The following is a 27,164-nucleotide window of genomic DNA, read 5'->3' as shown; positions in this document are numbered from 1 at the left end:
TCATCCACATCCAGGCACGGACTCTGAAGTGGGTGTGAACGGAGATTTAGGCTGATGAGAGGCTGCTGGAAGAATGGGGAGATGCCCAGTATGCCTGCTGGGAAGGTCGCTGTCCTCTGCAGGCGGTGGGATGGGGGAGCCGGTGGGACAGTGCATCTCCCCTCCCCGCAGGAGCCTGCGGGGATGCTGGCTGCGGTGCCCAGCTCCCCTCCTGCCCCGAACGCCCTCTCCCCAGCTCGGAGGCGAGCACAGCCTTGGCGGAGCGGCTAAGCCTGGCAGTGGGATGTTGCAATGAAATAACAGTCTCCATTTTTAAAATTCTTTATTCACTACGTCCTAGAAATGTACCGTAAATGGAGCAAGAACTAAATAAACTCAGAGGCTTCTGACAGTACAGAGAACAGAGATACAATAAAACACCTAAAATATCAGCTCTTTTGAGAATAAGGCACACTAGTTTTGTATTTTTTTAATATATATATTCTTTTCTTTGAATAGTTTGTTCTTAACCTAAAGATGTTCACATTTCAAGTTATCAGACTTACCTCAGTAGTAGTGTACATGAAATGGTTTAGAAGCAAGTGTAAAAGACAGGCATGCGCGGGAGACTCCGTGCGACCTGGCTGCCTGCATCCCTGCATCCTGCCTGCATCCCCGCATCCTGCCTGCGTCCCCGGGTCCTGCCTGCTCCTGCCCTGGTGCAGGCAGCACCCACCGCTGGCCTGGGGCACCTCGGGGTTTGCTCTCGTTGGCTCCTTTCTCTCCCCGCCACCTCTGCGAGCGGCAGGACCCTCGTCCTGCGGGCCGGGAGAGGAGCGGCAAGGGAGCCATCACCCTTCATGCCTCCTCTGCGGGTCAGCCGTGGCGCGGGGCTGGAAAGGGACCGGCAGAGACCCAAACCACTAGGCTGCCTCTTCCCGACCCCAGGGGTGTTTGTGCAGAGCCCACGGACCCACGGCCGCGTTTAGTGTTGAGCCGTGCAAGGCCTTAGCCGGAGGGCTGGAGGAGGCAGTGCTGGCCTCCCCGTTGGGGTTGGGGGCTGGCCCCTCGGGGCTTTGCCCAAATCACCTCCTCTCGCCCTAGAAAGGAGCAGGGCCTCGGGGCTAAGGGCTGGGTGCGCTTTCAGGGTGCGCAGGGAGAGGCAATAAAAGTCCCCCAGGAAGGGGCGCGGGAGGGCAGAGTCCGACCTAATGGTTAACCTCACAGTGCTTTCGCTAACGGGTCGACAGGGTTGAGGAGAGCTCAGCTTGGCTGAGCGAGAGCACCTAAAAACCAACTGCTCAATTTTGAGGCAAGGAAAAAAAAGTGTATTAAAAGGTCACTTAACTGAGCTGGACGTGGTCTGGAAGTGGTTCAGTTGTCAAAATATACTCAATACAAAACCCCTTCGGTTGGTACTTATACCACAAAAAGTAAAGGAACATTGTTGGCTCACTCCCTGCTTCACACCTCGTGTTACCGGAGCTGTGTTTGCAGGGCTGATGCACTTCATACAATAGGCAAGATATTTCTTTACCGTTTTACTATATTTTACATTCACCGCACTACTAAAGAAAAGCCTTTAAACAGGCCACAAAACACTGCAATAATATATTTACTTCTTAATAAAACAAACTTTTTTATAACATCGCAATAAAAGGTTTTTGTTTTGTGGCAAACCACATACCATGTAAATTTGCAACATAAAATGACTTTAAAAATGTATATTAAAAGATATTTACAAGCTCTATGTCTTAAAATCATGGGGTCTAATCACTCCCGCCCCTGATGTGCATGTACAACTCCAGTTGCGGAGAAAGGGAATTAAGTGTGGAAGGGAGGCCGGGAGGGAGGCTAGCCCTGTTTCACTAATTCCAGTATCACTACCACCCCTAGTACCTCGGAAATTTCTCACGGAACACGATGGAGCAATGGGTAAGTAACGCTGCGCATCCTCTCAGTGAGAGCGCACCTGCCTTTGCCGACAGCAGCATACATTCTCAGTGACTACAACATACACTTCAAAGAATAAAATAAAGAGTGTTGAAAAAGAGCCTAGGTTTTATACTGGATGAAGATCTAAGTCAAGACACCTCGCGCGAAATATCGGCTACTCATTTCTGCACGTGATCCAACTATGAGTAGCTTCAATAAATAGAAAATCCAGTTGTTGAGGAAAACTCAGAGCCTTTCCTTTACTTAACACAAGCCTGCAAATCACACTGTGAAGAAGTTTGTGTGAGGAGGCTTTTTTTTTTCTCCTTCTCCCAAACAGGCAATATTAGTTACTTCTGATTTCAAATAAGAACAAGCAGGTTGTATTAATGATAGCACAAAAATGCAGAGGTCTTGCACGTTTTTCAAATTGCACTTTCCAGTATGTTTTTTTAAATAAGATACTTGTTGGTTTTTTTCTTAAAAAAAAGAAATCTAAGGTACGTATTCTTTAAATATTGAATATATTCTTCAAAATATATTGTTAAAACTTTCCCTAGCTGCTCAGGTGTGCTTTTTAATATATAGCTGATATATTATTAAAGGCACTACAAAATAGACATCTCTGGAGTGCAGAAGTTACTAAAAAATAACCTTCATACCACAAATATATTGAAAATATAACTGCTAAAAAAAAAAAAAAAAAGACCCTATGCAACCCCACTAGGATGCGTATAAATGCACGTCAGCGGTGGGCTGGATGCATTGAGGTCCTTTAGAAATGTATGAATACAGGCGTGTTAAATTTTAAAAATAGCCTAAAAAAGTTAGTGAAAACTTCAAGCGTAGAAAATATTTCAAACACGTTTTTCTATGACATTCTTCACTTTCTGCATCAGTTTACCGAGCCCAAATGTTTACTCTTTTGCAGCCGGTTCTTTCTTCATAAATAGTAAAGTGTTCCTTCAGTGTGTGGTTCTCCGCCACCCTCCTCTGCTGACAGTCTCAGTACGTCTGGTAGACGTCGTGGATGGGGACCTGGATGGTCGCAGCCGGGAATGCCGGGGGGATGTAGCCAGCGTATCCCCCGTAGGCAGCGGCAGCGGCGGCAGCGGCGGCGGCATTCTTCTGTAGCGTGGCTATCGTCGCTGTCGCTGTGGCAGGTGCAGCGAATGGCACGTAACTTGTCCCGTAAATCCCGGCGGCGGGAATCCGCTGCACATTGGGAGCCATGGTGTATACTGGTGTGATGGGGCGGCCCTGGAAGGAAAGCATCGGGTTCAGACCTCAAAAAAAGTGCTTCAATTGCTGTAATATCCCATTTCTACCTCCTGAATTGCAAACCCCCTAGAAGGGGAGGTGATAACAGGAGGGTAGGCAGCACATGTCCCGTTGAATGAGAGTTATGCCATCATGGGGGGCTGTTCCATCCCTCCCAGATTTGGGTCCCCCACAGCAGGGAGAGCAGCTGACCAAAGTGCAGATGTCTAAGACGGGTCAGATGAACTGCAGGGCTGTTGGGCACCGTAACATCCTTGACAACATCTCCTGAATGGAAGCAGGGCAGGAGGCCAGGCTTTCCCCCCACCCCGGGTACGCAGAGTGGGACCTATGGGAAGCAGGATGTATGGGAAGCAGGACTTATGTGCTGAACTCACCTGGAAGGGGGGAGGTGTTGAGACAGCTGGTATTACAGCCGCGGCTGCGGCTGCGGCAGCGGCTGCCGCGCTAGCCGGGTCCTGCTGGACGGCTATAGGGTTGATGATGTGCTCGACAGTGTGGATTTTGCCGTCTTCCATCATCTTGGCTGGCGGCGCGGCCTGAAACATGGAGTACTGGGCACCGATGGCAGGGATGGCCACTAGGAGAGAGCAGACACATCAGGTGCATTGGGAGAGGGTTTCCAGGACCTCATCTCAAAGAGCCCTCCCTCCTGGCTGCACCGGCTCTCCTGCAGCAGTCCTGTGCTGCTCTTCTCAGGGCAGGTAGCCCCATGTGACGGCGGGAGACCTGGGGCATCTCTGCCCTCCCCACGAGTGGGAGCACCGTGGCTGATGCACAGTGATGGGCTCAGTGCTGCCTCCTCTGCCCAGCATTTTCTCCCATGCTCCCAGCATGGGTGTCCCAGGGCCAGAGCCCTGCTGGGGACCAGGAGCTGTGACCCAGATTTACACAGCCCCTTCTGACCACCACTGTCCTCCCCCCAGGCCAAGAGTGTGGCCCGAGCACAGGGACGGGTGGCAGTGCGTACTGTCCCAGTGGGGTCCCTGCTCCAGCTGTTGAGATCAAAGGACATGTAGCTGCCATAGGCAGAGCTGCCCCAGGAAAGAAAAGTGTGGTTTGTACTGCAGAAGTTGCAGGCAGCAACTGGTCCAGTCTATATGCCATCCTTTGGCCAACTCTGCAAAATATCAGCTCATTTACTATTATGCATTTCCCAGGACTAAGTTGGTTACATATGTTTTATCCCATCTCTCTGCTACAGGATCAATCTATTTAATGACACCGAAAAAAAGGAATTGCTCTTTAGAGAATTCTCCCTCACGCCAAAATTGGATAACGCAAAATAATTAGAGCTGTGGTCTTTCAGACAAAGGGAAAATACTCGTCAGAATGACAGTGTTCAGAGATGGTGAGTTTGTACATGGTCCAAAATGGAGCTTCGTGGCAGTGCTTAGGGAAGAAATGTGCTTTGCTGAACATTCCCAATAACCACAGTAATTGGACATGAGCCAGCAATGTACGCTCACAGCCCAGAAAGCCAGTCGCATCCTGGGCTGCATCAAAAGAAGCGTGGCCAGCAGGTCAAGGGAGGTGATTCTGCCCCTCTCCTCTGCTCTGGTGAGACCCCACCTGGAGTACTGTGTTCAGCTCTGGGGTCCTCAACATAAGAAAGACATGGACCTGTTGGAGTGGGTCCAGAGAAGGGCCATGAAAATGACCAGAGGGCTGAAACACCTCTCCTGTGAGGAAAGGCTGAGAGAGTTGGGGTTGTTCAGCCTGGAGAAGAGAAGGCTCCAGGGAGACCTTATTGCAGCCTTTCAGTACTTAAAGGGGGCTCCTAAGAAAGATAGGGACAGACTTTTTAGTAGGGCCTGTAGCGATAGGACAAGGGGTAACAGTTTTAAACTGAAAGAGGGTAGATTTAGATTGGACGTAAAGAAGGAATACTCAGTGATGAGAGTGATGAGACGCTGGAACAGGTTGCCCAGAGAAGTTGTGGATGCCCCATCCCTGGAAGTGTTCAAGGTCAGGAACTTGGATGGGGCTTTGAGCAACCTGACCTAGTGAAAGATGTCCCTGCTCGTGACAGGGGGTTGGACTAGATGATCTTTATAGGTCCCTTCCAACCCAAACTCTTCTATGATGCTATGATTTCTGCTGTTGCCTCATAGTGCACACTTCAGCATTCGGCTTGTAAGCCTTTCAGCAGTAAGGGTATTCACAAGGAAAACAGAGTAATCAATAAATGGCTAAGAGGTGATGTTGGCAGTAATGATGTTGGCAGGTGATGGAAGGTGCAGCCAGTAAATCAGAAATGAAGCAAAATATGCACACGGGTTTCTTTCACTGGGTTGAAACTTTGCAATGTGGAAGTGTGCAATTCTGTGTGTGAGAAGGACAGGCGCCAGCAAGCAGTACTCTCCTTTTGATCCTGGAGACTGCAACAAAGGATCTGATCAGATATCTTTCAGGCAGAGATGTTTCCACCGCCAGTGGACTACCACTGTTTCCTCAAGCAGAGACCTCCACCCATGAGCTTTTCCAGTTCTCCTTCTACACCAAGTCCACCTGGTCAGCTCAAACCAGTTTTATCACTGGTTTAAATAACCTGGATAATTTTTCACCAAAGCAAAGGCAGAGAGCTCACGTGCTCCATTCTGTGGTAACTTCTGGCAGAAAAGCTGTAACAGGCAGCTGGGGTATTGGGGTGACCTCTCAGGAGTTTTCTAACCATTTGCAAAGAAATGAGCTTTAAGGTTGTTCTAAACAGTAGGAAACCTTGCAGAGTTGATACATCTCTATTCCTTTGTTCTGGTAATGTGCTTTCAGAGTCATACCCTTTTAATAACAGACATAAGTCTTGCATGTGGTACCTCTTACTAGATCATCTGATCTGGTTGGGGAAAACAGACCAGGTGCTTCTGTGCTCAGAGGCTGTGCTGGAACCATATGAGAGGAGAAGACCCGATAAAGAAATCTGAATCTCAACATGCTTCAAGTGTAGAAACATTTAGACTTGAGCTTCAGGCTTTCGTTTGGCAGTCGAATGAATTACAGACACCCCTAATAGGAGTGCATTTCAAAGCCCACTTTTCAAGCATCCTTTAGTAATACCTGGAATTCCTGAAATATCTTTACAAACACACATAGCGGTAATATTTTCTGATTGTAAGTGGGTATTTTTCTCAGGAAGTCTGATCTTCCTTTGGAAACGGCTCTAATCTTAACAGCCTTCCTTTGTCTCTAGACCTCTTCTCACATGATCTCATCCAGCTGTTGTGAAGAACTCTTCACAGGCTTCATTAGATGCAAGCTGTAGTTTCCACTGACAGTATGGAGCATGTTTTGGGAAACCACTGCAGCTCTTATTATTAAACACCGCTTAGGTCCTGCAGGTACAATTTACTTGGAGGGGGGCATGGGGAGAAGATCTGCGGACTTCTGCAAGAGGGCTTGCCCCCATCACCTGCACGGACGTTCTTCCTCAGGCTGTTTTTCCAAATAAAAATCTTTCCAAACAGGATCTTGAGGAATTGCTGGGCTTCAGCCTTCATCCCATTCGCCTGGGAAGGGCAAGGGCTGGCTCCTCAGCTGAGGATGTGGCAGAAGGGGGTGATCCCTGCCCTGGCCCTTGGGCTGGCTCCGTGCAGCCCAGCAGAGCTGAGAGCTCGCCTGTAGGCACTGCATCGCTGCAAGCTGGACCCTGAGGGCTCCCTGCATTGCTCCTTCCCCATGTCGCTGATGGTGACGGAGGAGCTTGCCTCAGCCAGTGACTTCCCTGCAATGGGAAAGCCCCAGGTCCTTCTTCCAGCCTTGTAGTACCACAGAAATACGAACCAAGCAGGGGAGAGCTCTGGCCTGGCTGGAAACCTGGGGAGGGAATCTCCCAGGGTGAAATTAGCATTGGAGAAATTAAAAGAGAGAAAGATTGCTCTTAGTCACCATGCTCTACCGTACATGACCAGACAGAGAGGAAAGTCCGCTTTCTCCTGAGGAGGTGCAAAAGGGGATGGGAGGGGTGGGCATGACTTCAGCTCTTTTTTCTTTGGCCTGAAGAGCTCCCAGATGTTCATGTCCTCTGTCCCACTGCGTGCCTCTTGTTTGCAGAAAGCCTGGCCAGGGCCAGGAGGCATCCAGCACAGGGGAGTGCTGAGCGCCAACCCTGGAGCAGTTCCCATTGCCTCAGCCGTGGGCTGGCCCTGGGGGGGTCCCTGCATGCCTGACACAGGGCTTGGAGCGGGGGCTCGCCTGCCACCTCCACTTTCCTCCCCTCACTGCACATACTAACCTGCACCGGGCTTAATGGCCACCGGATTGACCGCAGGTAACTCCAAGTTGGGTACCAGCTCGTATCCTTTCTCTTGCTGTTTTCCTTTGCCTTCATGGTACCTGCTGTAGATGCCACGGCCAGCGGAGTATCCCCCCAGGTAGGAGCCCCTGGGCCCCGGGGCTCTGTTGCCAGCTGCACCTCGCCCTCTGCCTCGTATGCTGCCTGCTTATGATAACAACATAGAAGAGGATGGTGAATAATGGAGAGTGACAGCCCCACGGGGAGCATGAACAGTCCCAGGCTTAGATTGGGAGGCATGTGCTTAGAAATGAGGCTGCTGAAGTTAGTTCGGTCTGAATCTTAGTGACCTTACTTAGGAAAACAGAAGAGGTTGGCCTTAGAAGCACCCAGTAAGCCTACACAAGTTTTGCTCTTGATGTTTCTGACCATATATTAACAGCTTATTTATACTGACGCAACTCTTGTGGCAAGTGTTATGGATATAATGAACTCAGCAGAGAGAGAAGGGCTCCTCCAGGGTGATTTCTATGCCGTAGGAACAGCTTCTGCCCTCAGCTGTCCTCCAGAGGAGACCCAGCCTCTCAGCTGGCCGCAATGGGACCCTGCAGAGATGGCCCGAAGTTGTACCTGGCCTTTAACCAACTTTGTCCCACCATTGCGTATATTTTTACTAGTGTTGTTTGTTTTCTCTGCTATTTTGTTAGTGATGTGAATATACCCCATCTCCAAAAATACTGCCTTTATTTATCTTAGCAACTCCATGCATGTTACGACAGTACTTTGAACACTGTGGTGTTAATGCACTCTAAGATGGCCTAATTGAATATTTAGACTGTCAGTTAACTCCTTTGTAGTTCATTACAAGTACAAATCTGGAAATTAAGAAGAAGCTGAAATTCTTGATCAACTAGTGTTAAAAGTATTTCTTGGTTTACGTGGGTGCTTTAAGAATATATTCATGCTAAACTGCCTGTTATATGGAAATACACATTACATTTCAGGAAACTATAATTCCTGTAAGTACAGGATAATTGTAGTTATACCACCAGTTATAGCTGCTAGGGTTTCTTATGAATAAGTGATTTTTGGTTGATTTTTAATGACTGTAACTGATTAATTAAATAGAATTATTTTGCACTCATGTGATTCCTTCTGCTGGTAGTTTTCAAATGACTTTATAAAGGACACAGCACTACTGTCATTTTGATGCAGAGGGCAAATGACACCTAGAGAGCTCCCAGCTGATGCTTTCCCTGATAGCCCTCCCTTTGGATGACCAGGTCACCATACCCACACCTCCAGGAGAAGGCAAAGGGAGCACTCTGTCATGATCTCTAATACTTAGGATCCAGCTCTTTGGAAGGAGGCATCAGAAGCTGGAATCCTTGGACTTGCTCAGACTTAGTACAGCACTCATAAAAAACAGATCCCTTTCTTCCCCATCCTGTGCTTGGTCCGTTAGCTCATTCTTAACCATATTTTTGATGCCTCCTTCATACTAGCCTGTATGTTAGCAATTATTTACAGATGAATACACTCTGTATGGTCATAAATTAAAATGAGACTGAACACAAATATGGCAAAAAGACCTGTAAGAGTGTTTAAGAAAAAGTGCATAGCACCAACTGTCCTTTGGCTCAGGCAGACCTTGGGTTGCACCAGCCTGAGATCAAACCTGTCCATGACATCCCCTAATTGTTCTTACTAACCTTTCACGAAGTAATCTCTGTTGGGCCCGATCAAGGCATTGTATGGATATCCATAATACGCTAGTGTGTACGGATCACAAGAGTAAACATAATTAGGTTGCTGAGTTACTTCAGGCGTTGCTGTGGCCCCTCCTTTTGCTGCTTTCTGGTAGCGAGTGTATTGCTCCTTGTCTACCGGCTTGGCCAAGGTAACCTCCAGGCACGAGCCTTCCAGTTCGACACCATTAAGGTTGTTCATGGCGTGAATCGCATCTTCCCTGGTTGTAAAGTGCACAAAGGCATAATCACGTATTTTTTTCACCCGCTCTACACAGCCAGGGTTAAACTGCCCAAAGACCTTTTTAATGGTGTCCTCTGTGGTCTCAATCATTAAATTCCTCACATAGAGGATTTTAACAGTCTCCATGACATCTTCATCCACATCTATCTCTGGTTCCGCCCAGTCAACAGCTATTTGATGTCCCCACAGCTGGATCCTTCCTGGCATGAGTTTCCTCCTGGCCATTGCTGCTGCTCGATGGCTCTCATACTCCACGAAGGCAAAGCCTCTGTTCTTCATCTTGTCTGCGGCGCTGGCATACACGATGACATCCAGCACACCTTCCGTCACCTTGGCAATCTCTTCGAGGATCTCCTCTCTCTTCTTCATCTTGGGAATGCCTCCAATGAAGAGCCGGCAGTTATCCACACTGCAGCACACACCCAGCAGCCTGCCGGGGCGGATTTCGTAGTTGTTCAGCTCCCTGACGGCACGCTTCGCCTCGTGCTTCTGCGTGTACATCACGAAGGCGTAGCCGCGGTTCTTCCCATCAAAGTCCATCATCAGGCGCATTTCATAGATGCGGCCGACGGACTCAAACACGGGGACGAGCTCATCTTCGTAGACGTCACGGGGGATTTTGCCCACAAAGACTTCGCAGCCGCGAGGAGGGTGCAGGCCCTCCCAGCCGGGAGGAGGGCCGCCATACTTGCGTTGCCCGTTCTCCTGGATCATGCTATATCCAGTGCGCTCCATGAGGGCCAGCAGAGCTGCCTCGTTGGGCGCACCGGCAACACCTTCAGGGACTTTCGTTGTAGTCACGTTGGAGGAATCGTTGCTCATCCTTGCAGTGGAGTCCTCAGCGGTCATGGTGTCAAACTCATTCACAGCCTGATAAAGCCTGGGCAAAGTAAGAAGGAGGACACTCGTTAGAAGCTGTTAGCTACCACCAGCATCCCACCCCTCTCTTTTGTCTTGCTGTAATTGTTCTGGAAGTTTGTTTTTCAAACTGGGACTAAGGCTGCAGAAAAGCAGATGAATGAGCCACACCGGCCTGAACATTGATACTGCAGGGGGAGCGCATCCTGGATTTAGGCACAGCCCCTCTTTGAGGGGGGGTGGTTGAGGATCACCTGTCCATACCACCCCAGCACCGAGAGCTGCTGCCACAGGAGGCTGAAGTCGCATGAACGGATGCCACCAAGCACCTCAAAAGCTCAAGACGCCAGGGAGGCTTGTCTCCTCTTCGAAAGGGTAGGAAGGAGCTGATACAGGATTGAGAAAGGGAAGATAATGCCATGAAGCCAGTGGTTCCCATCTCCAGATCCCTCTCCTCCCTCTCAGTCATTCCTCAGTTAATCCATCTACTCCTGAACAGTGCAAGTGCCATGTGCCATACTGCACAGTGAAAGATGGCAAATACATGAGAAGCACTAGGCACAATTTCCATCTGATAACTACCCCTCACTCCTCTAGGCTTTCACAGGAACTGATGAGTAGGAAATAATAAACACGCTTTAGCATCGGGGGGCCAGTTCTTGTTTTCTTGTGCAAAGGGCGATCTGGCAAGCTTCTGAGTTGCCTGCTGCTTGTGGTACAATGTCTGACATGTTTGTCTCTTCCATTATTACAAGAGGACTTCACAAAAGCTGAAGAGAATCACTCCCTTATAACAGGCAACTTGCTTTAGAGCAAGCAGCCAGCACAGCCCTGCAAGCCAGCAGGAGGAAGGCAAACCTCATTCTGCATTTGAACACAGGCAGAGAGTGGGAAATGCAGACATACAGGAGGAGATGACCATGCTAATGATCGCAACTGCAAGACAGTGGGCTTCCTCTCTGAGCACAATTAAATAGGACACTTTGAGTCTCTGAAAGCAGTTAATTCATTGACTTTTAAAGCTGGAAAGGTCCATCAGACCATTTAATACGAGTGATTGTATGTGAAATGGACCATTACTTTTTATTGTTATTTGCACATTGAGTCCTATAACATTTATCTGAGTAAATTGTATCTTCCAGAAGGACCTTGGTTTTAAGGAATCGAAGAGCTGTAGACCCCACCACTTCCATTTATGGCTTGTTTGCTAATCACTCCCTCAGACAAGCAAGTGTGCCGTATTTCTCATAAGAATTTGTCTGGCTTTTGCTTCCAGCTTGGGTTACTTGTTAAACCTTTCTCTGATAGACTGAAGAGTCTTTCAAGACCTCTGCTTTTTTCTTACGATGATATTTAAGTTGTGTAATCAAGCCACAACTGTCTTTTTAGTAAAACTTGCAGGCTGAACTCCTGAATTCCTTCACAATCAGTCATTTTTTCACCTAAAATTGTTTTTGTGGCTCTTTCAACAGTTCTCTAGAGTTTCAGCTTTTTTCACCCTTGCTATATACAGGGATGAAGATCATCCCTCTTTCTTCTCTCCCCATCTCTGTATCACCGAGACCTGTTCCTCCCCACCTCCTCACTAGCAAACCACATGAAGTTTTTTTGTCAATTCTAATCCCAAATCCTTTCCAGAAGCACCACTTGCTGGGGTTATGTCCCATGCAGCAGGCATGCCTTGTGTTTGTTACTCCTAAATGCCACAACCTTGTGTTCAGCCCTATCCCAACTGCCTTTTGAGTAGATCCTACCTACTGAGTGCTACAACATTGGCTCCTTCTCATTGTTTTTTACAACTCCATCAGCCTTTGCATCATCCACCAATTTATTTGCTAAGATTTGCATTCATGACCACTGTGTTGACGGAACTGTCAAAAACCACTGGCCCCTGTAGGAAACTGCAAACCACCGTAAGAAATGCTCCCAATCTGGGTTTGACAGGCTTATTTTCAAAAAAAAGGACAAAGCTTGAGCCAGATTTGTTTATTCTATGCTGTTGTGTTATTCAGTGGGACACAGGTTTCTCTCTGTCCCACAAGGACTCTGACATATACCCTTCATTAGAACGATTTGGCCATTTTCAGTGCATCGGTTACCATGCAGGCAGGCCTTTCACTAGTCCAGTAGGCCCAAGTCCACAGAAATATGGGTGCAAAATTTAGGCACCTAAGTCTGATTTGTATGGTCCACAAAACCCGTTTAAATCCTAGTAAGCTTAGCACCTCAGATTTTTTTTCAATAAAGCTCCTGAGCTGCCCAGAATTGTGCTGGTCTGTATCCAGAGACGCCTCTGCACCAGCCAGGGCAAACACTACTGTGCCTGGTTCAGCTCCTCCATGTGTTTGGGATTGGGAAACCAGACCTCTGAGCCTTGCTTTGTGATAGGGCCTGATCCTGCAGGTGTGTTTGGGCTGTGGGTGTTACATGCTGATGCATCTGATCCATTTTAATTAAAAAATATGGAGAGCAGAAGGGGAGGCAGAGAAGATGGAGGGCAGTAATAGTGATGCTGATGCCCAGGCAATACTTTAGAAAACATAATTTCTTTGAAGCCTGGTCTTTCATGGAAGTGCATCAGTTTTGATAGTTTCTTGCTTTATAATGTTGTTGATAAAGTTGTTTCTCTCAGATTCAAATGTTACCCTTTTTAATGTGTCACAGTCAGACATTTTCATTTTGCGTGGGAATTATTTGACATAATTAAAAAAATTAAGGCAGAGAAAAACATTTTCATTTTTCACTTGATAATTTGTTCCTAAAAATGTGACTTCACCTTTGCCTGAATGAAAGCAAAGGTTGTTAAACAAACACTTTACTGGGGAATAATCATTACCTTCACATGGGCCACCTGTTAGCAAGTGAATTACTTATCGCCCCAGGTTTGGGTAAGTTTGGAAATGAGTCATTACTCTCAGTTTTAAGTCAACTTACAAAATAAAAGACTCTGTATTCTGTTATCTGCAGGGCTCAGTTGCTGGGACTATAGTCTAGAGAGCTACAGATGGGCACTGGAACTGTGGAGAGAGGAGAGACGGAGCAAAGTTTCCCCTGCCCCCCAGAAACCAGCCTGTAATTCAGTGGCCGTCCAGCAACTGGCATGTTCTCCAGTACTTTGCATTGCACCAGCAGGACAATTTCTAGTATTGGAAGTTGTACTTGAAGCTGCTGCTAAGTGCTGATGGCCACCTTTGCTGCAAACACTACCATACGCTGTTTGTGATTGATAGTGACTAATTAAAAATTCTTTGTGAACCTAAAATGCATTTATCCTTATGTAATTTATTGGGAATCAAGATACATGATCAAATGTGTTTAATTTTTTTCTGTGCAGCTCCACAGAGCTGGGTTTCATAAGTATATACTACCTAAGACAATTACAGAGTCCATGTAATCCTACTTGATGTAGCTACATACACACTTAACAACATTCATTGCCACATGACACAATCAACACCTTCATAAAGTTCAGATATCATCTGCCTTAATGAGAAAAAACACAGGCATGTCTGGTCTGAGAGCTCTCTTCCTTATGTTACTGTCTTACAAAAAGGGCTGCCAACACAACCTAACCTTTTCATGTCGAAAAGCAATCACTCTCAAGAAAATTGTTTTCAGAAATACCTATTTCTAAAGTGTTCAACCCCACTTGTGCATTTTTTTAGTCCACAGTAAACTGTAAACTGGTCGTGAAAACTTGCTACCATGTGTTGTGGGTGTACACAAGGCATGAGCTAATATTATGTGTTTAGTGGCCTTAATAGAGCCAGACACATTTCAGTACATCCACCTAGAAGAGGCAAAAATTTAAGCTACATTAAAATGTAGTGTCTTGTGAATTACAAGTGCGTGAGGAGGAAGGTACGCCTGATCTTGATGACAAAGATTCGTAAAAGAGAGACAGACAAAAATATTAATTGCTAATGAGAAAGATTGTGCTCTGGAGATGACCAAGTTTTAAATGACTAATTATCAGGACTGAAACAAGACTGGCTTCCTTTCTTCTCAGAAAAAGGTAAAGCCTGTTTGTTTGTTCAATGCCACGTTAGATGGATGCTAACGTCTGCCAGCCTACCAGGAGCCAGGCTTGCGAGCCCTTCGCTCGCAGAAACAGGTTCAGTGTTTCTGCTCCAAGGACTCTCCCTTAGGCAGGTGAACTCTCAGATGGAGACATTTCACTGAAACCATTCCCCTTGCTTACAGAATATTTCTTCCCCTCTGCCAATCGGGCGCGTGTAAATGGTTCTTGCCCTAAACATTAATTACCTTCCTTCTAACCTATCTTTTTTTGCATCGCAGCTCAGAATGTTAAATGAGAAACCTACTGCGTTGGCAGTGACTGGCCTAAAGCATACTGTGAGCAGGCTGATTAACTGAGGCACATCTTTTATTAAATAGAAATACCACGCCTTGATTAACAACGACGCAGGGCCAAACCCTGATGTCCCTTGTGCCAGGGCAAAGGCGGCCTGGGGCTCTGGCGAGAAAGCGATGCCCACAGTCCGTATAGCATCTTATCCCTGGGCTTGTCCAGCACTGAGCAGTGCCCTGCAAAGTTATGCAGCCACCTGCTCCTCTGTTGATCCCAGTGCGGTAAAACCAGCTTTTACAAACACAGGGACACAGCCAGTGTCCTTGTGGCAGCAATCGCGTGTCCGCTCCACTCACGTGCTCCTATAAAATGGGTTGTTTATGTTTGTGCTTAATTCATCCCTCCGGTTTTGTGTTACATAGATTTAGTGGCATCATGTGCCCTTCTGCGGGTGACACGGCCGCTGGCAGTCACATAGCACGGGGACGGGTGCCAGCGCCGCGGCAGGCAGCAGGAGAGCCCAGGGAGACCTGCTGGCTCTGTGATAACCGCAGGGAGGAGGGGACCGGGACACCCCTGCCCCACCTGCAGACCCTGGGCCCTACAAACTCCTGCTGAGCTGACACGGCGTGCCTTCACGGACACCGCACCGCCGCCTGCTTGCTTCCAGAAAACCACCACCCACGGTTTTGCATTTTAAACCACAGCTGCTGCAGAGGGAAGGTCGGTCGCTGAAATTTTAACTAAATACGCCCTGTTGACAGGGAGGTAACAGCTACTGGTTTAAATGTGACCATCCTAGTTTTTTAGTTGAAATAATAAGGGCAAACAGTAATCCTGCTGCTGATGTTGAGCAGCAGCTCTGGAAGCACGGCTGCCATTGAAGCTCTTTATTTTTAAAAGCTGACTCTTTTCTCATGGCGACTTTAGATACATAGAATGTATACAACAACAGCTTGCAAAGAACAACTGTATAACTTAATCACAAACATCAGATATCCACAGAAATGCTCTTGCTGAAAACACAGTTTGCCTGTTCACAGATATATCGGCTGAACAGAAAAACACATCAATTTGAAATAAGGTAGCGGCTCGAGCATTGCTTCAAGTGTAATGTGCGAGTTACCTCCCCTTTTAAAGATAACTATGGTATCATTATAAATCAGTTTTCTCTTTCTTGCCGAGACCGTCACTCCTTTCCTGTGATTTATTTGCATAACTGAGCTGAACAAAGCCAGTGTCTTTGGGGCTGTTTACTGAAGCTGAGCCATGGCGTGCCCGGCTGCAGGACCCGGGGCCAGCCTAGCAGTCCTGCAGCTGCAGCCACGGCAGGGAGCTGGCATGCAAGGTGCTCCTTCCCAAACTAATGGCGAAACACACAGTCCCACCTCTTTTACGAACATGCCTAACGTAGCCACAGGCCCCGCAAGCGCTCGCTGCCATCCCACGTGCTTCCTGGCAGAAGGCTTCGTCGTCAGTTTGCAATCAGCCTAGGAGACATCCTGCTGGAAGCAGCGTCCTTGGCTCCTCTCCACGCACAGTGCAGGCAGAGGCCAGGCAGGCAGCAGGTGCAGTGAAAAAAGGGTCCGATCTTTGGCGAAAAATCCATGCAAAGACTTTGCCTGACTCCAGGTTAATTTATATTTCAAGTGTCAAAGGTTAGTCCTGGGTGTGGTTTTCAACAGGAGTTGGACCACAGCTTGGTTCCCTACCTGCTGTTGCTCATGAAACGCAAATGTCTGCAGTTGAATCTTGTGGTGGGTCAGTGCAAGAGAGAGTGCAGCATTTCAGCACAGCTTTTTGGCTAGGGACCTCTTCTGAAAGTCTTTCATACAGGAAAGGGAAGGTTACTAGGGATGGATGATGTCTTCAGACTTCTAACAAAAAAAGCAATACTTGAGGCCAACAGGCCATGACAATGTCTGCAGCGTGTCAGACACATTGCTTTACCTGCAGCTGAACTGGGTGAACTGCCCCGGGCTAGGTTAAACACTTTGAAAAGGTGGATTTTCTTAATCTATATCATTTTGGCAAAACTCTGTGGAGAAAGTGGTGAACTGCATCAGCAGACCTGGAGAGGCAGGAACATTGGCTGGCAAGAGACTTGATGAGGAGTTTGTGATAAGCAGCTTGAGAGAGTAATCGCATAGATGAGGAGTTTGTGATAAGCAGCTTGAGAGAGTAATCGCATAGATCAGATCAGCACTAGTTATTGACAACGACATGTCTGTCAGCTGTGCAAGTTATCCTATTGTCAGTACCGCTAAAGCACTGCATACTCTCATCGTCATGCGCATGCCTGAATTAAGGCAATCAAACTTGTCCATCTCTAGCTAGGGTCACCTGAGAGAAACCTTTTGGCTCAGGTGCTGCATGGGACCCAAGGGGATGCACATGCAGCAGCATTTGCTGCACCACATCATTTCCCAGGTACGTTCAGGTATGAACATGTACAGCTGTGGCTCTCTGCCCACTAGAAGTACTATACTTAAATGTAGAGAGAAACAGTGTAAAGTACCTAAGGGGTAGGATATGACTGGCCTACTAAATCCCCAGACCAGTTGTTGAAACTCCCACTTCTGCTAACAGTGACACTTTGCATCCTAACCTAGGGCCTATCATCAGGAGTCTGGCCACTGATTTCAGTGGAAGAGTTCATATTTCAAGCTTAAACTGCAATTTTATTCCGATCAGTTAGTGATGTTTCCCTAGTACAGGGCAAGTTAATGTTCTGGGCCTGAAAAGCACTGCAGAGGGGGTCCGTGCACAATTCGCAGTTGCTTAAATTCGTCCTAAGTGGCCTAAGCACATTAAAAATTATTGGTTCCATTTAAAACACACAAAAAATTCTTGGCTTCATTTTTTGATTGTGTTCTCTTCAAAGAAGGAACATAAAGAAACAGAAAATTAAGGGTGATATTTCCAACAGTACTCAGCACCTAGCACTACTCCCCCTGACATCAGCTATAAGGCTCTAAAGGCTTCTATGGGGATATATTTAAGACAGTGATGAGCGCTACTGAAAATCCTGCCTTAAAAGTCTTGCAGGGACCGGTTATATCCTCCAGGCACCAATCAAAAGCAATGTATTTGGCTTAAAAAACTGTAACAGAATTACTATAAATCTGTTATTTTACCTCTTGCTCCTTTTGGAGAGGAAGACACCTGAAATTATTCTCTAAATGAACATCCTGGAATTTCCGAGGTTAAAACTTGAATGCTAACCAGATAATTGAACACTGAATTTGTACAGCCAACAATTGGCTACAATTTCAGACTAAGATTTGAAGGGTAAAGTTCTTATTTTCATCACTATCATTAAGAACAATAACAATCACAGATCTAATTCTCTTAGCCATATTATACCAGTTCCCTTAGCTGTATTAATCTTACCTCACAGCAACTTTATATACAATTTAAAAAATGGAGCTGAAATTATGATTCCCCTACAAAATAAAGTCACCTTGTATTGTGCAAACTTCCCGCCTATTCTGTTATCAACCCTCTTTGCATCCTTCTAAGGCATATTTAATTTGGAGTGTGATCCTGCAAAGGCTATAAGGCTATAAGCACTATCAGTGCCCAAAAGTGAACGTTCCCAGGATGGAGGTCCCTCAACAACCTGACCTCCTGGCCTAGAAACTGCAAAAATAGTATTCAGTGAGATATCAATGATGATATCTCAAATAATAAAGTGAGAAAACTTTCCTGAGCCTGGCACTTTACTTCTTGACATTGCTTTTTGATGATCACAACTGAAAATTCTATTCATGCATATATGGTTTTCCCATGGTGAGAATGAAGCGATGCTGATGAAAAAGTTATTAACCACCAACACCTAGAGCATCCTACCAACACGGTTGTTATTTTCCCTGCTTCTGTAATGTGAATTCTGTCAATGCAATGTGTGTTTCTTGAGTGTTTTTACACTACTCCAGTACCAAATCAGCCATCTCCGCTTAAACCACTTTTGAAGGAAGTTTCGGTAAGTGAAACCCAGTCTCCTCCCTTATTTTATAATGCACTTTGCTGCAAGTCATTTAGAACTTTGCCCCAACAAGTTGTGCAACCCGTGTGTTGTACTGTTTGCCCCAGCTCTGTCTTTTACCCAGTCCAACTCAAAATAATTCTATATATCTCAGCTATTTCGATAGGACTAGTCGCTGGCTGAGACTGAAGTTACTGAATGGCAAGATATTGAAGCCAAATGTTGAGGAAAGCTGAGAAGATGAGAGATGGGTTGTGTAATCATTCCTATCAGCTTTCCAAATCAGGAAACAACACAACCCTTCCCTTCTCCCCAAATTCCCATATTTCAATCTAGTCAACAACATCTATTATTACCACAGTCAGACAGGAAAATGTGTCACACATAAATAAAGTGCAATGTAGTCACTTGGTATGTAACAAGTCTTTCCCATTCTGGATGAACTGTACTTGATAGGAAACTTTTTGCAGCATTTGTTTATTACAAATGCAATTAAACAGTGTTCTCTGCAGAGATGCTGATACAGGTAAGTGTGTCCTCCTCATTAACTGCCTGCTTTAAAAAGAGTTCTTTCTAGCAAAGGAAGAAGTGTTTCATTCAGTGCGGACTAGGAGCTCGCAAGCTTTTGCCATAAGAAAGACAGGAAAAATCTTCTGTAACTGAAAAACAAAACCACAACTAAACTCATCTGTTAATTATTACACAGGAAAGATAAGACATTCACCTATTTCACTTCTTGCCTCTTCGAAGAAAAACCTTATCTATGAACATGGTTATTTAATTTTATTGCTGAAAATGTCTGTGAAAGGCTTTGCTGAACTCTGTGGAGTAGGGATATGCATGCACGCGCTTGTGATTTTTCTTTGTTATTATAATGCATAACACTATCTATCTGTCTGTCTGTTTGTCTACGTAAACATTACTGTAACATGTTCCACCCTACAGTGCAACCAAGAGTATCTAAAAAAGTTCATAAACTACAGTTCCTTTTCAGCCTTTCTAATCTAACTTTTTCAGCTAATTCTTCAGGAGATCCCAAAGCAAAACATAACACATCCTGCCTGTTCATACGAAGTATACTTGCTTAGTCAGTTTTATAACAATAAAAATAGCTTCAGACTTTTCAGTTCGCCCTAATCTTATGCACCATTTTTATTGCGACATTCTCAGTTTTGTGTTCACCACATGAACACCGCAACAGCGGGGGGCCCAGCCTGCAACCCTGCTTTCAGCAGGAGGCAGACATTTCAGGGAAAGCTGAAAGTCGCCCAACGTGTTCCCTCCCCCTCAGGTCACAGAAATGAAAATCAGCATAAAGCAAACGGCAGTTGGGATGTGAATGTTCGCTGCTGAAAGTACATTAAACTCAAAGCATTTGGCTTAGTCAGTGGCTGGGTGTTTTGGGTTGTTTTTTTTTTTTTCCTTTGTGCACTGACATTCGACCCCTTTTATAATATGCACCTTGCACCACTGAAACCCAGTTAGTTATTTATTAAACTCAGGTACCAATACCTGACTTGTACATATCACGCTTTTAACTGCCTGGCGTTGCCCGTGCGTGGAGGAGAGGGGGATGAAAGGCAATCATCTTTGCTGTGAAATTCTGTCATATCGGCAGAAAGGAGCTGCAAAGTGCAGCAATTTGCACCTGACCTCTGATCTAAGAAGTTTGTACAAACCTTTGCACCTTGGATTGAAATTGAGAAACAAAGTTTACAAGTACAAGGAAGATATTTCCCGCACTTGTTACCTGTGCCCAGGGTTAATATTATAAATTAAAAAAAAATGTTTAACCAAGGCAGGGACTCTCTCAGGAGGCACCATTCCTGTGCTGGGTTAATTCAAGACAATTTAAGTCTACTGAAATTACAGCTCAGTTGGAAATACCTAGGGTTTGGAAACAAAATTCCTCTGCACTTCAGAAAAGGAGTGGGATTTGAGACAGATGTCATTTAAAATTCACCTTTTGCTGACTGTGACTGGGATTTTTTTTTTTAATTAAAAGCTGAAGAAAGAAGACAAGCAACACTTGATTCAATATAATTTCTTCAGCAAAGAATGGAGCTGAAATGCAGAGTTGAATAGAAATTATTAAAGAGAGTAGCAAAATGGCTCCTCTTTTGTTAACTTTATTTATTTTTATCCAACACATTATCTAATCTCAGTTATATACTGCAGAGCTGTATGAGAAACCCATGGAAAAACAATCAAACCAACAACATTACAGCAAGCTCTTGATAGATGGTCATATGGCCTTGTCTTGATGAGCAAAAAGGACATGTTTGCAGTTCTGTTAGATTAACCATGTTAATTTAATTAAAAAGCTCTCTCAGCTCTTTCAGACACTGGCAAGGTCTTTGGTGCAACATCGTCAGCTAACACCAACATGCATCTCCATGGACTGTGTTGGATGTGAAGGCCTTCAGAGATCAACTGCGATAATACAACTGAAAAAGTTGCCCTTTCTGCACCCCAGCCTGTCAGGCCATGGAGCATTGCAAGGGATGGCAGTAACGTTTTGACGTGCTTACATGCTGTGAGCACTGGCTGTCATCCATGGCAAGCTTGGGTGTGCAAAGGGAGAAGGTGCATTTTGCATGCACATTTTGAAGCATGGCTTCAATCCCACCTAGCTCAGAACAGGACACCATTATACACAAGTGCTGCATCTGGTCCGCATGCGAATGGACAATTTTGTCATTGGTTTTAATCGAACCTTACTTACAACAACTACATTTCCTTTTCTTTTTTTTTAAAAAGGTTTTAGAGTCAACTGATTTTTTCCAGATTTAAGCTCAAACTTCACTATTGTTATCAGCAGTGACCCCAATAAAGCAATAAATGAATAAATAAATAAATAAGGATGAATAGATTAATGTCACGTGTCCTATGTCATACACAAGCCTTAAACGTTTCACATGCTGCTTAAGTAGAATATGACCAGAATATCAGAACTTGATTTTCTTAAAATGCTATCAAATTTTCAGTATGAAGAATGAGTTATATAGATTCATTTGTATTAATAATACTTGCATATATACCCTCAACCTTGCTCAACCTTCCAAGCCACTTTCAATCTACAAGCCCCAAATTCTGTACCTAAAGCTGATAACCCACTTTTAAAGTTTGATTTTTATGTCAGTCTCTTGAAAAAGCAGAACGAAATACCAAGCAGCACAAACAGACAGCGGCAGAGACAGACCAATTGAAAACACAATGTCAGGCAGTTGTAAATGGCTACCTTTCACTTCATTAATTTAAGATAGTAGAAAAAATGTCTCTGAGATGATTTGATTTGTTTTCCTCTGTCTAAAATATCGGTGGTTTAGTTTTCACTGTTCTGACATTCGCTTGGCTATTTGCTACACAAATTCTTTTAGATAATCACATGTTGAACTCATAGTTCAAACTTAGAAGTAGTTGCTTCCTTCTCAAACAACTCTTTAGGACCCTCTAAAGGAAAGCAAAACCCAAACCCGATACCTTGACAATGACATACTTTCGGTCTCAACTCCCTGATAAATGAAAACCAGATAAAAAGCCCTACAGAGCAAACAAGATTTCCCTTACCTCTCCGGCCCCGCAATCGAAGTGCGACAGGTTAAGAGGACTCACGCCTTTGCCCGAGCAACCTTTCTTCCTAATGGCAAGAGCCGTGTAACCTGGTTATACAGTTTATGCATCTCTTTATTGGCCAGCGAGCGTTAGCCATTTAAATTCCTTGGAAGTCATTTGTTAAGGGCTCTTAGGCTGAGGCTAAGTGGGTGGGACGGGAGGGAGAGGGGATGTTAGCGCTGCCAGACACAGAGAGCTCTCCAAAGCGGTTTGAAGATTAATAGAAAACCATCTGCAACGAAGGTATCTTTGAAGGGAGGGCTGGGTCCAACATTCAGGGAAGCATAGGAAAGAGAAACCATGACATTTTTGCAGGGGGAGGATTTTGAAGAGAAAGATTTCATTCAAAATTCAAAACTTGGGAAAAAAGGGAGTGAAACATGTACAAACAACTCCTTCCTAGCACAAGGCGTTGTGCAAATAGCTTGAGTTACTCACAACAGATAAGATAAGAAAAGGGCATATTTTGCTTGACGGCATGAGGTTTTTTCAGTGAAATCTTTTTTTTTTTCCATTATATGTATCTGGCAAAATTATTTCAGGCTGTGCTGAATCAATTTACCTTTGGTTGCAAGAAAAAAAGTGGTCTGCAGCTCCTGGAGCGACAGGTAGGTTTGCTGATCTCGGCGGCAGCAGCGGGACGGTAGGAAAAACTCAGCCTGTGCCGCGTACCCGGCGTGCACCATTTCAGCGGCAAACACGGAAACTCAAACGTGTTTGCTTGAAAGAAAAAAAAGAGGCTGGTGCAGAAGTAAAAGCACAGGGGTGGTAAAACATGATTCATGACAGCACAAATGGTCTGTACATAACAACGGAGCATTAGGCCCCGGGAGCACTTAGGCAAAGTAAACAACACACCTTCTCGAGCAGCCAAGAGGAGGAACTGCACTGAAACACTCTTTGGGTGATGGATTTGCCCGGTCGGCAAGCAGTGTGCACAACCAGCCAGCGGGAGAAGAGGGAGCAGGGCATGCCTTGGGAGATGACTAATTTCTGGGAAAGGATACTGCCTGGAGAAGGTGAAAAGCAAACAGCGTATCACAGAAGCAAAACAACTACAGCTTTCAGTCCTTCTCCAGTTTTAGGGTTTTTTTTTTACTAACATAGCCATTCCTTTCTTCTTTCTCTTTTTTTCCCAAAAACTAAATCTTGGTCCAAATCTCCAGTCAAGCAACACACAGGCAGCAACCTCAGAGCATCCCTGTTTGGATGGAGAAGTGTCTTAACCTCTCAATGACAGACTGTGCACAGGGGTGGATTCTGCAGAGGAAGCACTGTCAGTTTGTATCAGATGGTCCTACATGATAATTTGTTCTTGCCCCCTGAGTGGTTTAATCTGGGCATGTAAAACTTAGAGACATCCTTGTACTGCAGAGTCAGAGGCTGGTCAATAGAGAAGAGGGCTAGGGGAGTCAACAGGTGTAGAGATAAGAGCTCTAAAATTAGAAAGCTCCAAATTATAGTCAGAAATGTGGAGGATGGCAAAGACTGGCAAAAGAAGCATCTTTGTGGCAGTTTCTGAGAGCGAACAGGAAGGACAGCTGTTCTACTTATACCACAAACCCAAAGGGTGATTGCAATCATTCTGTTCTGGCTTTTTATACTTGTTTATCCACAGTATTGTGGCCGTGGTGTGTTGGGCACTGTACAAACACACCTGGAGCCTGGATCCTGGTACCAAAATGCCTGCAGCCCAAGTCTACTGTACAAGGCTTTCATCTTCAGAATTCCGCTTTGCAAATGTTAACTCATTAGCTACAAGAGCTGCAGAGAAGCAGGTACTTATCTGCAGACAAGAAGCTGCAGCATGGAGATTAAGTGGTTTGCCCAAGACTATGGAAGGAATCGGTCTCAAATCTGGGGATAAAATCTAGGAGATTCTGCCAAAATCAGATCCATGTCTCAATCCCACTGATCTATATATGGAAGTGAGTATAAAATATTTAGCTGGTATGTACTTGAATGCACAGGGAAGACTATTCTAGTGTAAGTAAGTGGCATGAAAAAGCACGGATACTAGTGAGCCAATGGGCTCATTTTTAGAAGGCTTTTCAATATACCATGTCCATTAGGATCGTGTAGGGAAGCTGCTGAGACTCTTGACTTTCCTTTTATACTTTCACTTTCAGCTCCAGTTTGCTGTTAATTTCCAAGTTATGCTCCCATTATTGTTTAAAGCAATGAACATCAGCAGATCAAGCTGCTGCAGGGTATCCTGAGGTGTTAGCATCCCCAATGGCAGAATTTGAAAATACATTAATTTGTCCTGCAGGCTGTGCTTTCATAGGGAACATAGGAAAGTTGGGCAGAATTCTGCAAGTATGTCCCCCAGCTTTTCCTGGTGTTAGGCACCTACTGCCCTTTGGCTTCAAGCACGTTGTATTCATAACGATTGCATGACTTTTTATACGTCTCTTTATGATGGCTCTGGCACCATGAGGTGGATACACCTAAGGCAGAGGGGAAAGTGTTAAGGGCAGACACATGAGCAAGTGAAACAAGGGAGAGTAAAGAGTGAGTGGTGGATTGGCTTTTATGGTTATATTTGGTCTTCAAAAACTACTGAGAGAATGTAGTGGCATAAGAAGGGAATGTGCCAAGTAAAATATTTCACCAAAAGCACACATGAATTTAAGGGTGACATGCAAGGTCTCCCACCTCTATCGCAGAAAGTCTTTACAGTTTATCAGTATATTCACACATAAACCCATCTTCAACCACAATACAGCCACAAAAATTAGGATCTCATAAAGTAACAGACCGCCTCTTTTCTCCTTTTCTTTCTTTTCCTTCTCTTTTTAACAAAACAACTTTGTGTTTGGTGGAACAGGTTCCCACATGTTTGTAGAACCATTTTATTGCCTATTTGAATGTTTAAAGGGACAACACCACTTTATTTAAATGAATAACATGTTATTTTACACCTGTTCTTACACAATGTGAGTTAATGCAGCACAATTCATCATTTCCTGACTTTCATAAGTTATTGCAGACCAAAACCTGGGGAGAGCCTTCAGAGAACGTACAATCTGTAACAGGTACAACAGCACTTTGGGGTTTTTTTGGGTGGATAGTACACAACGAACACACATATAATTACATGTCTCAAAACAGTTTTACTGTATAGTCTCAAGAGATTTTCAGAGGTATTCAGGCACCCAGGTAGACACTTGGAGACAACAGCTTTCCAATTTCTCTCACACCGAAGCCCTTTCCATGCATAGCCTACGTCAGCGCTTTGACTTTTATCTTGCCACATCACAGAGGATTCCCAGTAAACATCCTTGCAAAGGTGGACTCCCCTTCTGCTCTGCCAGCCCCAGCCACATCCCCCATCCCAGCATGGAGAGGACAAAGTCACAGCCCTGAAGGTGGAGGGAGGCCCACCAAGGGGGAAATTTGGCCGAGGACACCTTGGGCTTTCCCCTTTTGTTTTTTAATCTTAAGCTTCTCTGGTTCATGGGCAGCGAGAGTTGCCCTGGTAACCCCAACAGTTCCTGGACAAAGTTTTTGGTTTATTTTTAGCAAACACTTTAATTGTCATTCTGCAATGAAAGTCAGCACAGAGGATCACGCTGCAGAGGTGAGTCAGCACAAAGGTTCAGTTCCCCCGTGTGCAGTTTTGTGCTTTCATTTAAACCTGAAAGCGGGTTTTAGGTTCCAAAATAAGACGACAGATACTAAATAAACCCATGGAGTGCAATAGATTTTAATTAGCACATAAAAAAAGAAGGAAACCAGCAAAACCCAAAGGTTTTTTTATATAGCCACAGCCATTACATTTCTGTGGCATGTTTGCTTTCCATTAAAATAAGTATAGCGTGGGTTCTGGATAGACACATCTGCAAGGGAGGTTAATACGATGATTCCTTTTCAGTTCCTGGCTAAATAAAACACTCTGTGGGAAAAAGGTTTAGCCCTCACTAGCCTGATGTGGCTGCTCAAGACCAGTGTTTCACACCACAGACCCACAAACATGTTAAGCTGGTGCTGCCAATGTAAGGTCCCGCTCCATCCTTCCCACAGCCACCCCGTGCAGCCTCCGCTTGTGCAGCCACAAGCGTTTGTGCGGCTGCACCCTGCACACACGCTACCTGAACACCTGTGCTGGCAGAGGGGAAGAAGAAGGTGGGACCTGTCCTTCTGCCAGCATTGCTGGCTTAAAGCATTTGTCGAATCACCAGCGTTGAGCAAATTCATGGGAAAACAAGGGAGAGATTTCTTTTGAAGCCTGCTGCTTCTAGTTTCACAGCAGAGCTCCCGCTCTGGTGAAGCCGATGAGATTTCACAGCGGAGTAGTTGAGAGCCTTTCTGTAACACCAAGGAGCTCACTGAACCATCGAGAGCAATCAGAGGGTAGAATAGCAAACTGTTACTCTTTAAAAGATTGGATGCAGCCAGTGAATTTTAGTGCTGCAGGTATCAAGAGGCTAAAGGTACTGGAGAAATCAAGGAGGGAGGCACAGCGTGGTGGTGTGAGCTCCATGGGTCACTGAAAGGCACCTGGTGGCCACCTCGGGTGGTGGGCAGGGATATCTAGCCAGCACAAGCCAACCATGTGCCAACCAGTTTTGATAATTAAAAGGTTCCTAGCAAATAACATTCTTGTTGGTTCCCTCTGGGGCCTTTTTGCAAAAGACAGCATCACAAAAGCTTTGTGATATGTGGTCACAAAAGGGAGGATAAAGACCTCCAAACTTATATTTATAGGAGAATGAAGCTAGGCTTCCAGAACGGGGTATGAAAATGAACATGGTTAGCACACATAACCCTCATTTCCTCACTTCCAGCAATTGCTCTGCCCTTTTACAGGGTGCAGTAGAATATAAGAATATTAAGCAAAAGAGCTTCCTCCAGCCAACACGCATCATCTCTGGTTAGGGCATAAACTTTTCTATTTTGGTTCTTAATGTCTTACTGAAAATAAGACAATAAGCATCACTTGGAAATTGTTTGTAAAAAGAGGTTATCAG

General features: G+C 45.2%; 1 protein-coding gene across 8 annotated transcripts in view; it reads right to left on the bottom strand.

The window, feature by feature from the left end:
• Nucleotides 1–305: 305 nt before the first annotated feature.
• The window catches only part of RBM47 (RNA binding motif protein 47), an 80,090-nt gene continuing 53,231 nt past the window's right edge, over nucleotides 306–27,164 (bottom strand). For 6 of the 8 annotated variants that reach the window (XM_069791243.1, XM_069791251.1, XM_069791267.1 and 3 more), the window contains 4 exons: nucleotides 9,139–10,298; nucleotides 7,427–7,633; nucleotides 3,573–3,775; nucleotides 306–3,174 (listed from right to left, as the gene is read on the bottom strand). In XM_069791243.1, coding sequence (XP_069647344.1) covers nucleotides 2,920–3,174; nucleotides 3,573–3,775; nucleotides 7,427–7,633; nucleotides 9,139–10,298 — 1,825 coding nt within the window. In that variant the 3' untranslated portion in view covers nucleotides 306–2,919. The remainder of the gene's footprint in view (nucleotides 3,175–3,572; nucleotides 3,776–7,426; nucleotides 7,634–9,138; nucleotides 10,299–27,164) is intronic. The other 2 variants (XM_069791259.1, XM_069791276.1) reach the window with 2 other exon arrangements.

The sequence above is a fragment of the Haliaeetus albicilla genome, chromosome 1, assembly GCF_947461875.1.
Source record: "Haliaeetus albicilla chromosome 1, bHalAlb1.1, whole genome shotgun sequence".
Taxonomy (NCBI): Eukaryota; Metazoa; Chordata; class Aves; order Accipitriformes; family Accipitridae; genus Haliaeetus; species Haliaeetus albicilla.
Note: the sequence above shows the minus strand (reverse complement) of the source record. Positions and strands in the feature narration are given on the sequence as shown.